The 15,834-nt window shown below is 45.8% G+C and overlaps 3 protein-coding genes across 5 annotated transcripts in view; 2 read left to right on the forward strand and 1 right to left on the reverse strand.

Annotated features, from left to right (window-relative positions):
- Window positions 1-15,834, forward strand: part of LOC108652464 (uncharacterized) — a 35,852-nt gene that overhangs the window by 4,245 nt on the left and 15,773 nt on the right. Inside the window, exons 6-8 of one of the 2 annotated variants that reach the window (XR_016197128.1) lie at window positions 47-188; window positions 430-588; window positions 658-1,432. Coding sequence is in view for 1 of the 2 variants with exons in the window: in XM_089262163.1 (XP_089118289.1) it covers window positions 47-188; window positions 430-588; window positions 658-873 (517 nt within the window). In the remaining variant the exon portion in view is untranslated. Of the gene's footprint in view, window positions 1-46; window positions 189-429; window positions 589-657; window positions 1,810-15,834 lie in introns of those variants that run through there. The other variant, XM_089262163.1, reaches the window with a different exon arrangement.
- Window positions 1,620-3,858, reverse strand: LOC115562285 (L-dopachrome tautomerase yellow-f2). The gene is made up of 4 exons (XM_030383486.2): window positions 3,557-3,858; window positions 2,736-3,134; window positions 2,009-2,667; window positions 1,620-1,947 (listed from the first exon to the last, which is right to left on the reverse strand). Exons 1-4 carry the CDS (start codon window positions 3,708-3,710, stop codon window positions 1,807-1,809), a joined length of 1,353 nt encoding a protein of 450 aa, XP_030239346.2. The 5' UTR covers window positions 3,711-3,858; the 3' UTR covers window positions 1,620-1,806.
- LOC108658623 (uncharacterized) lies at window positions 4,517-15,829 on the forward strand. Of its 2 annotated transcripts, none has more exons than XM_030383441.2 (15): window positions 4,517-5,865; window positions 5,926-6,009; window positions 6,061-6,251; window positions 6,325-6,486; window positions 6,570-6,715; window positions 7,175-7,757; window positions 7,827-8,606; window positions 8,670-8,696; window positions 9,498-9,578; window positions 9,645-9,772; window positions 9,840-12,473; window positions 12,561-13,436; window positions 13,490-14,400; window positions 14,996-15,194; window positions 15,252-15,829. In XM_030383441.2, exons 1-15 carry the CDS (start codon window positions 5,140-5,142, stop codon window positions 15,608-15,610), a joined length of 7,887 nt encoding a protein of 2,628 aa, XP_030239301.2. In that variant the 5' UTR covers window positions 4,517-5,139; the 3' UTR covers window positions 15,611-15,829. The 2 variants fall into 2 exon arrangements, with proteins under 2 accessions (XP_030239301.2, XP_030239302.2); XM_030383442.2 differs by having other exon boundaries at window positions 6,073-6,251.

The raw sequence follows: 15,834 nt of genomic DNA on the forward strand, positions 1-15,834 counted from the left end.
CAAATAAACCACAGATAATTAAAATGCATTTTCGTCTCATATGCAGGATTGCGGGCTGGAAGCAGAAGGAGCATCCGGTGCTCTATAATGCCCTTCACATTGGCGATCAGCTGCTCTCCATTGCGGGCGTCAGCATCAGCAGCGCCGCCGAGGCAAATAAAATAATACGCAATACCAACACGTTATTCGTAAGTATTTACTATTTTAATATACATACATATATATACATATATCTGTATGTAAGCTAATTGTTGACTTATTAGTCTAAGTATTAAGTATATTCATTTATTATATACAAAAATCAAATCGTAATCTCTCTATATATATATATGTTTATTGACAAGCTGAGGATTCTCAAGAAAAAAAAAGCACCAGTTGTACATCCCAAATCATTACTTGACGTAATTGTATATATTGTTTTATTCACAGGTTGAAGTGCTGCTGCGTCGCATACCGTTTGGTCGCGCCTATGCCATACGCCGGGATCGCGATGGTCAGTGCTTGGGACTTATACGTGATGGCAATACCTCAACAATTGTGGATGTGGTGCCGAACAGTCTGGCGGCACGGCATGGACTGCCACCCAAGGTGAGTAGAGATTGCATTTCTTAAATCATTTCCAATCAATTGATGATGCTATTCATTGATTCATTGCAGGCTCAATCGTGCGATGGCAGCACGTTGACCTTTTGGATACTGACGGAGATTAACGGTCGGCCGTTGAATCTGTTTTTCAAGGATTTGGAGATACGCGATCGCCTCAATTCGGTGGGCAGGGATATTTCGATACTGGTGCAACCGTCGGATTTGATAACCAAATTGAAAAAGCAACTGAAATCGTTGCGCGGCTACAAGGATTATCTAGTACAGTAAAATGTCGGCTACAGCCTCACTTCAAAAGTGGTCGGCTTTTAAATAGGTACACATACACACACACATATATATATAAATACATATATAGGAAGATATATAGCAATGTAGTAACTCAAAACTGTTATACTATGTTATACGTGTATATTTTTGTATAACACTGGGCCAGATAACCATTCCATTATTAACATAAAAAGAAAACAAAAAATGCATGTTTACTTATACGAACGAAATGCTATATAGTCATCTTTTATATGTAGTAACTTTATACATGCGAGCATTAACGGAAAAACATATATACATATATAAATATATATTTTTGCAAATTTTATATAAGTAGTTTACATAGAAAACTATATAATGCTCTCACTTTGAGAAATATGCACTACAAAATTGTTCGAATATGATAGAAACAAAATTATGAAATTTTACAAAGCAAAACAAAAAAGAAGATATTTTAATAATCAAAAGTATTTAATTTGAATATTTTGAAAAATATTTTATTCGTAAATTGAATTGAATATATATACACAAACATACACACATACACACACACACACACGTATTATACAAACCTGTGCAACTTAGTATCCTTATGCAATATTAGAGTGCCTCTGATTTTGTTTAATTTACGTTAATATGTTTTATTTTGTATTTGATTTGTTTTTGATAACAAAAGTGAAATGATAAGAAAGGAAACATCTATGTAACTTTAAGATGTGATAAACTGAGTACTCAAATTTAGGCAATTTTTTCAAGGTACATTTGTAAATGCTTTTTAATTTGTTTTATACATACATATATACATGTATGCATATGAAATTTGTGTTAATATTTTGTCAGTATACAATTATTACATTATGACATACGAGTATAATATATTATTATGTAACTTCATTGCGAAATGTTCATTAAAGCAATTCCATATACATAAACCTATTCGCAAACCGTATTTCGCTTGGCATCAATGGTGTCCTGTTTCCAGATCCGGAAGTTGAACACATTCGTGTCCAATGTGGAGTAGATGAATATGGGCATTGAGTTGGTCATGACCCACATGGTGCCATCCTCATCGATCTGCACGAATTTTAATCATAATTAGTAATGTAAAATATATACTAAACTCATATTCTCATACCGTTAAGTCGCTGGGATAGATCATGGTTTCCGCATTGGCTGCCACAGTGTCATGGGTGGCTGCCGAGAATGGATTCCGCGAGTTCCAGCAGCCCACACCATTGGTTTGTATCTCGGCGTAGAAGACGACGCCGGTGCGCGGATCGTACTGATGCATTGTACTCTGCTTATTTTGACCCCGGCTGCCCAGCACACGGAAGTCGTTGCCATGGTCGGAGCGTGCTGCATTTGACTCCAACTGGAGCACGCGGTTCGAGACGACAAACTCATTGTTGCTGGCCATGGCATGGAAGTAGACATCGCGACTGCCGTCCGGCTGCTGGGGACCCAGTGTGACGGAGAAGATGCCGTCATCCCAGCGGAAGGTCTGCCCACCAATATGCAGATCCCCGGCCACAGGGTCAAAGTTAAAGTAATTGTGCTCAAAGCTCCACATGCGATCCGTTGCCAGGCTGTATACATATAGCCGTCTGTAGACCAGATCCGGTATATAGGCATATGCCTGATCGCACTGATTAGGCGAGGGCACATCAATGGTGAGGCTGGCCAGTCCGCGACCCGTCTCCACGATCTCTTCGGGTATGTCGAAGCGCATCAGCTGACGATCTGTTTTCAGGTCCACTATCCAAATACTAGGCCGTCTTATTTGTTGGCGATTATCTGTTGTAAATAGGGGATTATTAGAAATAGTTTGATGTGTACCTAAGCCATTGTGTTTGCTGACTCACTTGGATACTCCAGCATGCCGGTGTCAATAAACCACAATCTTTGACACGCATCCACAGTGGTGCGATAAACGGAAACTAGATTGAGTTCACTGCTATTGAACTGGTTCATCTCGAAGCTGGGATAGGCGTGCAGCTTGGGGCTGCTCTGCGCGCTGTCACGTCGCATGTCTATGTAATTTAGGGTCGAGGGTATTCCCACACGTCGCCTGGGCATGGTCACAAAGAGTCGCCCACGAAAATGTGTTACGCCCATCGGTACATTGTTGTAGGGTATGTATGGCCGAGAGTCGTCATCATCAATACCACTGCGCGTCTCCACGCCGTCGAGTATATCCCGTGAGGTAATCACTTTGCGCTTTATTCTCCTCCGCTCATATTTACCTGGAAAAACCACGGGCGCTGTGTTGGGCAAAACACATGAAATTGAATTAAATGTTGTACAGAGAGTGAGATAGTATATGGAGTGAAATTTTCCAATAAATGGAGTTAATTAAAGTGAGTCGGTTGTCGAGCTATAAATATGTTTTAATTCTGATCGAAATAATAAGGCAATTTAATGGTTTTCTCTTCAACTTTCTACTGCTCTTATAATGATTTATATATTTATTAATATGTACATATTTAAGTATTAAATTTCAATTAAAGCTTTGCCTTACATGTTCATTAAATTTTATGAATATTATATTATATAAATTATTTATAAAGCTAAATAATCATCTTGTAAGAAAGCAACATTTTTTCAACTCTAAATGTTGAACTTGAACTTGTGCACTTTCTGATAACGAATAACATGCACATGTATGCGTAATATATAGCTTTACCTGAGGGATTTGGTTGTCGAACTGCTCGAACATCGCCTCGGTTGTAAAAATCCATTTGTTTCCATTTAAACACTTCTATCAAGCCATCTCCACAAACACAACTAAGTGCAATCAAGAATACTACACAACACATGAACACAGTTCTTGACATCATTATTTTTATTCAAATTATTCGTTTTGTTTTTAATTGTTTTCCTTTTTTTTTTTTTTTTTTTTTTTAGATGTTACTTATATACGCGCTAAGTACTTATAATCTGAGAGCAAGAAGTCAAACTTTCCTTGTCAAGATCTCAACAGCAACTGAACGTTTTTTTGCTTTAAAATCAAGCTTGGCAATTTCAATTGTCAATTGATAAGAAATCTTTGCGTGAGAGTCGTGCAAACAAACCGGAAACCGGTTCTATATATACATATATGTATATATATATGATAATATATATATATTCAAAGTTCACTAATCCGTTCTTATGTATAGTCATAGAAATCATTAAATATAATCAATTTCATTCTTGGTTATAAAAATAATTTTCTAAAATAAAATTACCAGTTGAAGTTGTACTATAATAGTAGGATTTAATATATTTATATATGTAATGCTTAAAGATCGGTAAAACTGACACAAATATATCTAACGATGCGAAGGGAAATTTTGTTGTTCATTTCAGGCAATTCAAAGTTTTCTTGCATATTCTTAGGTGTTAGGTGCATTGAGAGCCAAATGATGTGTTCCATATAAGTACTAAATATATTAAGATCTTTTATACCTACTTCAATTCAATGTTTGTTTTAATAGCATCATGTTGAAAATATAGGATATTTAATCATTTTGATATTGTACATTTCACATTGGCTTAGCGGCACCTGCTTGTGCGCAATACTGGTCTATCGATAATGCACACATATTACTGTGTATGTATATCGCCGATACACCATTATTCCGTTTGATCGAAAGCAGTGCAACGCTGAGCCAATACAAACACGCTCACGTACATGCACACACACGCTCACACACTTTCAAGGCAGAAAATTGCAATTGCACCGAACGGACGACCAGCGAAACAAAACGAAAAAACCCAAACATTTCACTTGTTAAATAAATCTATATACATAACTGCACAGCAGTCCAATTAGGCTAAAAGCGTATCAAGGTAATCGAATCAAATTGTCAAACGCCAAGAAACGCGCACAGCTCGTTGACGGCGCGCGCGTTTTGGGAAAAAACGCGTTGCGTTCTTTTCATTTTGCTGTATGTGAGAGACTTCTTCGACACAACACACAAACATACACATACACACACATACAAGCAATCGACAGCAACAGCAACGAAAACGACGGTCGGTCCGAGACGAGGCGAGTGAAAGTGTCTCCACCACGGAAGTGCATCTGTGATTTGTATAATAATGCGTCGCGCATACTCAAATTTTTGTTACGCGAAAGCCCTGGCTGCGTTTTAGCCCGATTGTCGTAGTGGCTTAATGTTGCAAAGAGTGTGTAACAAAAGAAACAAAAATAAAAACATAAATAGAAAAGAATACGATATATAAAAAGATATCGAAAAATTTCATTTAATCAAATAAATAAAGATGGCTGAACAAGTGGAGAAGGCATTGACGTACAGGAAGTCAGTTCCCGCTACCGCATTGTTACAGGTGCCAGACTCCGAAAGAGCAGTAGCAGCCGCAACAACAACAAAAACCTGCATGAACTGTTGCAGCACCGAGGACGATGCCCGTCCCAGTTGCAGCGGGAGCAGCGGCAGTAACAAATCCAAGGGAGCCAAAGCCAAAACCCGTGCCAGCAACATCGATGCGAGTGTTGTGGCTGCAGCCGAGGCCGTTGTCAATGGTGAACTGGATGCCGCCTCTTGCTATCATGTGAGCATGAAAATGTCCATTGACGCGGCCACGCCGCGCATCTGTGGCGACTCAATAGCAATGAAATGTGATGCATTGGTCGCAATGCGAGAGGCGCTCAACGCCAACAAGCCATTGCCCCTCCAATCTAAACATCATGCGGGCAAAAGCAATGGCAGCAGCAAACCCAATCCACCACCGCCCTGTCAGCTGTTGGAGCGGCTTAATTTTCCCGAAGGCAACATCATAAATACGCTGCACACGATATTGGCGCTGCCGCCGTTTGATCCATACGCGCCAGCGCCCAAATCGGATGTGGTCTACAAGGAGGTGGTTTCACTCATGCAATGGAGCCTGCGCGAAGACAATGTAATCGAAATGGAGCTAAGCGATAAGCTGCTACACGAGTGTAAGTCGAAAAGCCAGGATCCAAACGATGAGACGCGCTCTTATTTGGTAAGTAGATAAAGCTAATGTGAAATGCACCATCATAAATAAATGTGTTCCATTTCACAGATGGCCATTGAGAATATGCGTTTATTCTCGGAGGATCCAAAGAATCCATTGAGGGATGCCGACGGACAGCTGCGTGCAATTACGGTGTGCTACTATTGTCATGAATCTGTCATGCTGAAACCTAATCCATTGCAGCTTTATTTTCAGAATCTTGCCTTGATATTTGTGAAGCATCGAAAGGAGGAGTTCTTCACATTTTGTTCCTGCAAGGAATGTCTCGAATATCGCGAAACCATCATGGCCATTATGATGGATCAATTCAAGGCTGCCCACATGGTCGTCATGCTGCTCGATGTGCTAATCAAGGCATACAGTCCCATGTTAAAGTTAGTCTCAATCAATCAAGCCAATCGGTATATGGGCTCATGTAATTTAATCAATTCTGATTTATATTTATAGAAACGATGCTGCCTACAACAAATTTGAGAAGCTATTGGAGTCCAATAAGCAAATCTATTGGATTACAAGCGGATTTCTCTACGATAAAAATGCCGAATATCTGGATTTTATTGATGATACTGCGATCTCTGATAATATGATATTAGTGCTATTCAGCGCCATGTAAGTTGATATAATTGTTTGTACGATCGTGTATACAAATATCCAATTGATACGAAATAAACATTGCGACATTCACTTCACAGACTGATGGCCAACAATCCAATGCTGCTGCTACAAATACTCGCCTATAATGTTGAGTGCATTGTCAAGGCATTTTCCGAGGGCATGATCGAAATTGCTCAAAACGTGCAGGAGAACGAAAAGATATCTGCCGAAAAGATGCTCACATGTAGGTCCAACCGAAATTTTACTAACATATATATACAAAAAAGTGATGAATAGTGATAACTCTCGATTGCTTTTCCTTTACTTTTTACTAACATGTGAATGTTAAGAGTAGTACTAACTGTAGCTATAATTTGTATAGCAAAAAAAAAGTGCTTAGAATCCCATTTCACATGTTTCTAACAGTTTACAACGACTCACATAAATAGCCGAGCCAATATAACAAATAAATAAATAACAAACACCAAATAACTGCCACAAGGCTGCACGGCTAGAAAAAATTAGTTATCAAAGCACTTACATTGTATAACCTAGATCGATTACTTATAACTGGAAAAGTACTCAGAGTAAACTACCTAAAGATAATGATTAATTAATTAATTGTTGTTGCATGTAAAACAAACAAAAACACTTGTACATTAGTTATATGTTAAAAATACTTTCCACACATTTCTGTCATTAGATTTACTGGACGGCTACTCGGATCTGAACTGCATCTCACAGAAGATCTCGCTAAGTCTGTTCGCTTTCGAGAATGATTTTCTGCGCAAGTTCAAGCTCTCCTGGGTGCTACTGTGCCAGCGTCTCTTTCAGCAACATGTGTTCAATCCGCTGGGCGACACCATGCTCGCATGCATATTGTCGCTGAAGGAGGGCGAGGGCTCGACCCAGACAACGGCATTAATTAAACGCTATATGCTATTCGATGAGCATATGCACTCCATTGAGCGCCGCTGGACGGACATTTGGGTGGAGCTAAACAAGTTCAACTTGTCGCCTACGGAGCACGATCGTCGCATGGGCCTACTCGATGTGTATAACATATTTGATAAGGTCGTTATGGATGCCACCTCCTTCTCGCTGCCGGATATCAGTGATGATGAGTTCATAGATTTTCAGCGTATTGTCGATCGTCAGCTGGCTTGGAAGAACATCATGGCGTTCACCAAGCTCAAATGGCCAGACGGTTTCTACGATCCGCCCAATAAGCTGGTGCACGAGGACTTATGCAAAAAGTGTAATGCGATGCTGGAATACCATAATGAGTAAGTTATGGAAAATTTTCAAAATATCGGAACATTTCGCTCTAAGCATTTCCCCCCTCATTGTTTCAGGAACTGCAAATGCATCACTTGCTCCATTGCTGGCACACCTCTGATGCCGCGACAAGCCGGCCATTGTGCCAAGTGCACAACACTCGGCATTGTTGAGAAGGACGCCAAGCTAATGAAATCGAAAATCCTGAGCACCTGCACCAGCGATGAGGCCAAACACCACATGGCAGCTAGCACTAGCGCCGCTGCTGCAGCACAGCAGCGCAGTCAGTCCGATGCTGTTGTCGCTGTCACCAAGGAGGAGTCGAGCGGCGGGACGTTGCGGCGTCAGGAGATGGATACGGCTCTGCGCACCACCTACCACGTGGCATGGGCTGTGTTCCAGCACTTGGCGACGCGCAAACGCTATCGCTACGACAGCGTCGAGCCGCAATACTTTTGCGGCGAAAACTGCCGAGTCTCCGCTTGCCAGCTGGCGCGCAAGATCCTTGCCAATGAACTGTCGCCGCCGCTGACTAAGCATTTGTTGCGTTGCTTCCAGCCATTGTCGTTTTCCCGCGAGGAGCTGCGCACCACGCTGCCATCGCTGATGTTCTTCAATCGCAAGCTGGCGCCCAGTCCCGCCGAGCTGCAGGAGCTGAAGAACCAGCACTATGTCTACAAGACCTACTGGACCTTCGTGCTGTCCATTTATGCCAATTTCTTTGTCAAGTTCAACTCGACGGCCACGGACTTTAGGCATCTGGAGCTACTCAAAGGCGATTTGCGATTGCGCCCGAATAGCGTGGTTGGCGACAAAGACGATGGCCGCTTCGAGCAGTTCTTGGCCCAGGTCATTGGGTGAGTTGTAATGGTATTATATGGACTGTGACACATTATTAATGATGCTATTTTCCATTTCAGCTATTCGCCCTTCAAGATTACTGATGAGTAAGTTTATCATTTAATGAATATGCTAATGATAAGGGTTAAGGATATCAAATGTTGGTGCACTGAAGATTAATATGATAGTAGTGTGATTCACTATTTAGTTGTTGTTGTCGATCTGCTTACATGCTAATGAGTTTCCGTATTCTTGTATATAAACAGTTTATATATAAATCAGAAAAGGCTGAGTCGATATAACTTAATTAAATAAACATTAGATACGTGTGTACGCGTATGAGTGCAAATGTCTCCGAATCACACGTGTATGAGTGCAAATGTCTCCGAATCACTAAAGTGCCAAACAGTTTGTATGTCAGAGACGTCTGAATCCAAGCAATATCATATATCATAGTTAAATAAATATACGATGAACGCATGATGCATGCAGAGAATTGGATATATTATCGATATCTCCAGCTATATATATAGTATATATATATTTTACCATAAAAACCATTTCATTTGTCATGGCTTACTTAGTTTAAAGTCAAATGAAATCGATAATTAAAGTCAAATGAAATCGATAATCAATAAAAGTCAAATGAAATCGATAATCAATAAAAGTCAACTGAAATCGATAATCAATAAAAGTCAAATGAAATCGATAATCTATAAAAGTTAGATGAAATCGATAATCAATCAGAATCAAAATCATCATACTAGGCTTTGCTAAACGTGTAACTAGGCACAATTGAATTGGCTTCCCTCAAAACGAGCCACTTTGCTAAATATTGTATTGAATACTATATAACTAGTATTTGCCTGATAATTTTCCTAACTCCCAATTGGTTTCTTTTTCACCAGCTTCACACTCGGCGACGCCAACATTGATAAGATGCAATTTGGCGTGGATCATCTGATGAAGCTGCACGATTCGCAAATGATGTAAGTAGCGTAACTCCAGAAGTATACACATATTGAATAATTAATTGTCAAAATTTTTGTATTCAGCAAACGTGGAAAGCCAGATAGCACCACCAGCATGGGCTCTGGCAAATCAAAGCTAAACGATCCGGCGCAACCGGGCGCCGGCAACGACTCGAATAACTCTAAGAAGTGCAAGGAAAAGATGCGTAAATGTGAGCTGCAATTCATGAAATATATTGTAAGGAATATACTTTAACATTGTTGTTCTTTGTTCGATAGGCTGTGCTGACTACGCGGACATTGGTGAGACCTGCAAGGAGAACCACTCGAAGAAGCGTGTCAAGAAGGAGTGCAATCATGCGCGCTTCAACGAGACGCGCGATCGCTTGCGCAAGAAACTCACGCAGATTGTCAACGATCGCAAGAGCAAGAGCAGCCAGGAGACAGTGGCCAAGGCGCAAGCGGAGCCAACTGCAACTGGACGCAAGCAGGAGCCGGCGACCACTCAGCAGCCGCCCACACTCAAGGTGGTTGCCTCGGCGCAGGTGCAGGCGGCCACACGTAAAATGCCTGCAGCGGCAGCGGCTGCAGCAGCTGCTGCCGCCGCGGCGGCACTCAATGAGATTGGCGACAACATCGAGGATGGCGATAATAGTCTGCTCTGCCTGGACAGTCTGTGCAAGAGCATCCAGATGCATACGGATGCGGCTGGAGGCGGCAGCGGTGGTAGTGGCAGCAGCAGCGCCGGCAGCCTGCCCGCCGATCTGAACAGCTACAGCAAGGAGGAGATGATGCAGGACTTCGCGGAATTCTTGGGCAGCTATACACGCGAGCGGGACCAGAAGCGTTGGATTAATGAGACGTTGAATTTCATCGAGGGCAAGCCACAGCAGCCGCAAACGTCAAATCCCAAGAAGGCCGCCAAGAAAGCCAAACAGAAGCAGCGCAAGGAGGAGGAGAAACGCATCAGGGAACTGGAGGATTTGCGCCGTCAATTCCTCGACATCTACTTCAAGGAGTTCATCGACAAATATGAGATGCGAACCCTAACGGCTGCTGGCGGCCGCAAGCGCGAAAAGAAACGAATTTCCGAACTGGAGACCAACATTAAGAACCTGCAGCGGGCGAAGGCCAAGGTGGAGTCGGTCATCCTGGAGCTGATTGCAACCATAAAGCAGGCCAACAGCGAATTTAAATTCTCTTACTTGCCCACCAAGGAGCAGCAAATGGCCAAGCTAGCGCAGCTCGATGAGATCTTGAAAGGGGGGCTACCCCATCTGGAGAACTTTCCCCGGCCACCAGCTCCAGCCCCAGCCCCAGCTCCAGCCTCAGCCCCAGCAGCAGCACCACCGTCAGCACCGGTTGCGGCTGGACCTGCAGCCAGTGCACACTATCCCAACTTTATCAGCTCTGCCGCATTCTTTCCGCCACACATTGGGGCACCGCATACACCCATGTGCTATGCACCGCCCCAGCCGCCGCCGCAGCAGCAGCAGCAGTTGCCGCGGGACGTGATCGCCGCCATATCGGCCAATGCCATAACCGCTGATCCATCCAAGCGCATCGTCACCATACGTCGTGTGCAGCTGCCGCACGCCAGTGGCGAGCAGCAGGTGACCGTGGTAGCCAAGGGCAGCTCGCCGGACGAGGACAAGCTGCTCTACACGTTTGTCAATGGTCATATGGTGGCCTCAGCGCCGCCAGCGCAGCCAGCGCCAAAGAGCTCAGCTCCGGCTGCGCCACCTGTGATGGAGAAGAGCGCCAAGGCCAGGAAAAAGGAGGCTAAACGTGCAGCAGCAGCAGCAGCGGCGGCAGCGAACGCCGCTGCGGCTGCGGCTGCTGCTGCTGCTGCAGCAACTGCTGCTGCTGAGCTAGAGGCAACTAAGACAGCAAAGAACAAGAAACAAAACAAAAAGGCAGCGGCGGCTCCTATCGCTTCCAGTTCCACATCGGGCACCAGCTCCAAGTCGCAGACGCCGCAAAGCAGCGCCGTCAACACGCGCGAGAACTCCTTGTGCAGCATCAAGCCGAAGACCAACAAAAAGGCGGCGTCCAAGAATGCCAACAAAACGGTGGCCGAAGCACCGCCGCCCAAAAAGGAGCCTGAGCCATCGCCGGAACCGGAACCGGAACCAAAGCCGGAGCCAGTTAAAAAACACAAACGCTTGAAGCCGCGACTGGATGAGGGTCAATTGGACAACAATCCGTTCAAGACACTGCACCTGCTCGACTCCTCGGAGGGCGAGTGGGAAACAGGCAGCGAGTCGGAGGATGCTGCAGACCCGCCATTGCCGCAGCCTGTGAAATCACAGCCGAAGACGAGCGTTGCATCCAAGCCAGCGGCGGCAGCTGTGCCAAATTCCAAGCAGAAGGCGGCGGCAGCAGCAGCGGCGCCTGTTAAGAAGTCCAAAAATGAGGCCGCGCGTACCCAAGCAGCTGCTCAGCCGCCGCAGTCGCAGCAGCAGTCGGGCAAATCCGCATCAGCTGCTGCTCCCAATCAGCGTAAATCAACGTCCCAGCAGCAGCAACAGCAGCCGGCGCAGGCTAAGAATCCATCGCAGCGTTCGTCCGACTCGCAATCGAATGCCAGCACACGCAAGTCCAAGTCCAGCCAGGTACAAGGGCAGGCCCAGACCCAGGCCCAGGCGCAGGCTCAGCTGCAGAGCGTCCCGCCGCCTGCTAACGGTAATGGGCATCGCGGAGCGCAGTCGCGCGGAGGACGTGGCGGCAGTGGACGCTCGAAGCCAGCCAATGGAAGCCAGCAGCAACAACAACAACAACTGCCGCATGCGAACAGCAATAGCACCTGCTCCTCGATCACCGCTGAGCAGAGCTGCGGCAGTGGCAGCAACAGCGGCCAAACCTCGAAGCGTTCGCAGCGCGGCAAGCGTGGACATCGTGGCCAGAAGCAGGGTAAAATCTATTACAATTCAATGACGACGTCTGGCAATAATCCCAATTTCAATATCAATCTCAATTCGTATCTGTATGATTTTCCAGAGGATCTCTCGGGAATACCCAGTCACATGGGCTATTTCAATCCCAACGAAGTTGCCATACCACCGCCGCCAATGCCGCCGCATGCCGGCAGCTATGCCAGCACACTGACCCAGCAGATGCAGCATCTGCGCATTGGCAGCGGCTCTTCCGGCAAGCAGCAGCAACAACAACAACAGCAGATGCAGCAGCCCAATTGCAGCATCATGGATCAGCTGAATCGTGGCGTCCAGGTGGAGCATCTATCACTGCCGCCGGGCATAACGCTTACCAAGGTGGATCCGGCCAAGAGCGAGCAGCTGCGCCAGAAGAGCGAATCCATACGCAAGCTCTCCAAACCGCTGGCGGAACAGCAGCAACTCTCGCTGCAGCAGCAGCAGCAACAACAGGCACATCTCATGAGCAGCTACTATGCGGGCAATGCCACGGGCATGGACTCCGCCGGTGGCGTCATTATGGTGGAGGCCAATCCGCGCTCCAGTGCCCGCAACCAGTGCCAGCCCCTGGCAGTGCCGGCCAACGGCAATGCCACTGGCACTGGCAATGGCGTTGGGAATGTGAATGTGGCTGCCGCCGCTGCTGCGGCCAGTGCCAGTGGCAAGTCGTCGAGACGACGTCGCCGCAATCGTGGCAAGTCGGGCGGCAGTGGTGCTGGCAGTGGCCCCGTGGCCAGCCAGGGGCAACACAAGCAGCGCTCTGGCACGGACAACCAGCAGCAGCAGCAGCAGCAGGCACAGCATGTGCTCAGCACGGCGCCCATTATGGAGGCGAGCGCGGGTGGCAACATTATAACGCTGCGCAATCCGATGTTCCACCAGGGCGTGAACAATGGGCCCGTGCCCGCTGGCATTCTGTCCAATCCCAATCCCATGCCGCCAGGTAAAAAATGCAAATGTCTCTGAGAAAAATTACTAAAATTACATATTTTTCAGCTCGAGCCTTTGGCGCTGGTCTGCCACTTGCCGCTTCGTTGCCAATGGACCAACCGGCCGCGATTATTAAGAATGAGAACGGCATGTTTACCATACGCAATCCGGCGTTGCACCAGGCCGTAACCAATGGACTGGCCATGGGCGGCTATCGTCAGTTTGGCAGCAATGTCAACTACTATACGCCGCAGGAGGCGGTGGCTGAGGCGGCGCGTGCCACACAGCAGAAGCTATCGTCACCACCATTGGTTGTCACGCCCGGCAGCAGCAGCAGCAGCAGCACCTCCCAACCAGTTCCGGCTGCCCCCACCAACTTCTCATACTTTTCCAGTGGCTCAGCCAGTGGCGGCGGCAGCAGCAACAGCAGCAGTGGCAGTGGTGTTGGCCTCAGCGCCTGCGGCGGCATGGTCGACACGCACAATAATATCAGTATTAGCTACACAAATGTTCCCATGACCAGCAGTAGTCCGGGTCGTCTGGTGGGCGATGCGGCCGTCATTGCCCGTCCGAAACAGACGCAGAAATGTCTGTCCGCCATTGGCAGCGAGCTGAAGCAGAAGACCAAAGACAACCACTCGTCCGCATCGAGCCAATGGTCGAGCTTTGGCCAACCGACATCGGAGTTTGGTGCCGGCCCGGCGGGCTCCACGCTGCAGGAGAAATACCAACAGTCCAGCTATTACAATGGCTTCGAGGTATTCCCAGGTGGTGCTGGTGCTGGTGGTGGTGGCAACGGACCCGGCGCCGTCCCAGGAGACTGCCACATGCATCATAATTGTGGCGACGATTCGCCGCCCCCAACCATCACCGGTTTCAATTCCTATCTGGAGGGAATACCCAACACGGGCGTCATTCGCTATGACGATGCGGCATTCCTCAAGAATTTGATACCGGGCCAGCATCTCAACAACGAGGTGCGTTCCTGTGAGCCACTCTGGCCGACTCAAGCGAATATGTTTCGAAAGGGCTATGTGCCATTCCATAAAATGTCGCCCTCATATTTCTCATTCTATTCGTCCTAAATGCATTTGATATGAAATTATACTAAACTGTGTGGGCTCTTATGGATTTCTTGTTAACGTAATAATGTATTAACGTAAACAATCAAATTGAATTGGTTTTTCTTTTTCTTTTACACTTGTGATATTTGAATCAGCTTAAGAAATTATTTCAATGAGATTCAGAGCTCCAATTGGAAAGCAAAATGTCAAAGCAATAGCTTACACCTATCTGATTAGCAGCATAAACTTCTTATTAGCCTACTCATTTAGCTTTCAGCTGTTCCCATGTTCCCATAATGGGAAACTTAATATATATATATGTAATGAATATAATGGGAAATTTGTGTAAAATATTAAATTCGATAATCAGTGTTGTGAATCGGATCGATTTAAAGGAGCTATTAGTAAGCAAATGCATATAAGGAAAATATTTATTGTTTAATTTTAAATTTCGGATTAGAAATATTGAGAGCTTGAAGATTTGACTTACACATTTACTTGCTTATAGGTCTCCATACACAACATATCGGAGTCCAACTTCACGCGCAACAATGCATCGCCATCGCCGCATCATGTGGAGATAACAACCGTGTTTGGCAATCGCACCTGCTCAGCGAATGCCTACGAACAGCAGCAGCAACAGCAGCAGCAGCAGCAATCGCAGGCGAACAGCTACTGCGACAATGTGGCCTCCGATTACGGCAGTGGTTGGTCCCCAAATTGAATTAAATCCTCGAATTACTTATGAACATCATTCGTTGCAGATTCCACCCACCTGTTTGTGCAAGGCAACATGATGCCACGTTTATCACAGCCGCCGCCGACATCGGCGCAGGATCCGTTTGGCTATGACTTTGAGCCGGCGGCTGGCTCCAAGCCCGCCAGCGTGGCCAGCGATCTAAATGAGTTCTTGCGTCGCAGCCCGCACAGCCAGCGCACCTCGCCCTACAGTCCGGACGAGAACGTGGTACTCGAGGCATTTGTGCAAAACATGAACGCACTCCACATAGCCAGTGATGCGGAGCAGTGTGCACGACTCAACGGAAGCGCAGCTTCTGCCGGGGATGCGGCTGTAGCAGATGCAACTGCGGGTGGTGCTGGAGTCGGTGCTACTTGGTGGTAGAGTGGCTATGACCATGACAGCTGTTGGTTCAATGTCAACAACATTAACTCACACACACACACACAGATCCTTCACGTACATCCGCCGTAACGCAAACATTTCATTGATAAGGAAAAAAAACAAAAGAGGATACCCTATGAAATCATTCAAAATGACTTAGATGTCAATTTCAATGTTTCAGAGAGAAAAACGAAAAACAAAACAAAAGATAAAAGCAAATTAAA

The sequence above is a fragment of the Drosophila navojoa genome, chromosome 2, assembly GCF_054131105.1.
Source record: "Drosophila navojoa isolate 15081-1374.11 chromosome 2, UAZ_NAV_1.0, whole genome shotgun sequence".
Classification (NCBI taxonomy): Eukaryota; Metazoa; Arthropoda; class Insecta; order Diptera; family Drosophilidae; genus Drosophila; species Drosophila navojoa.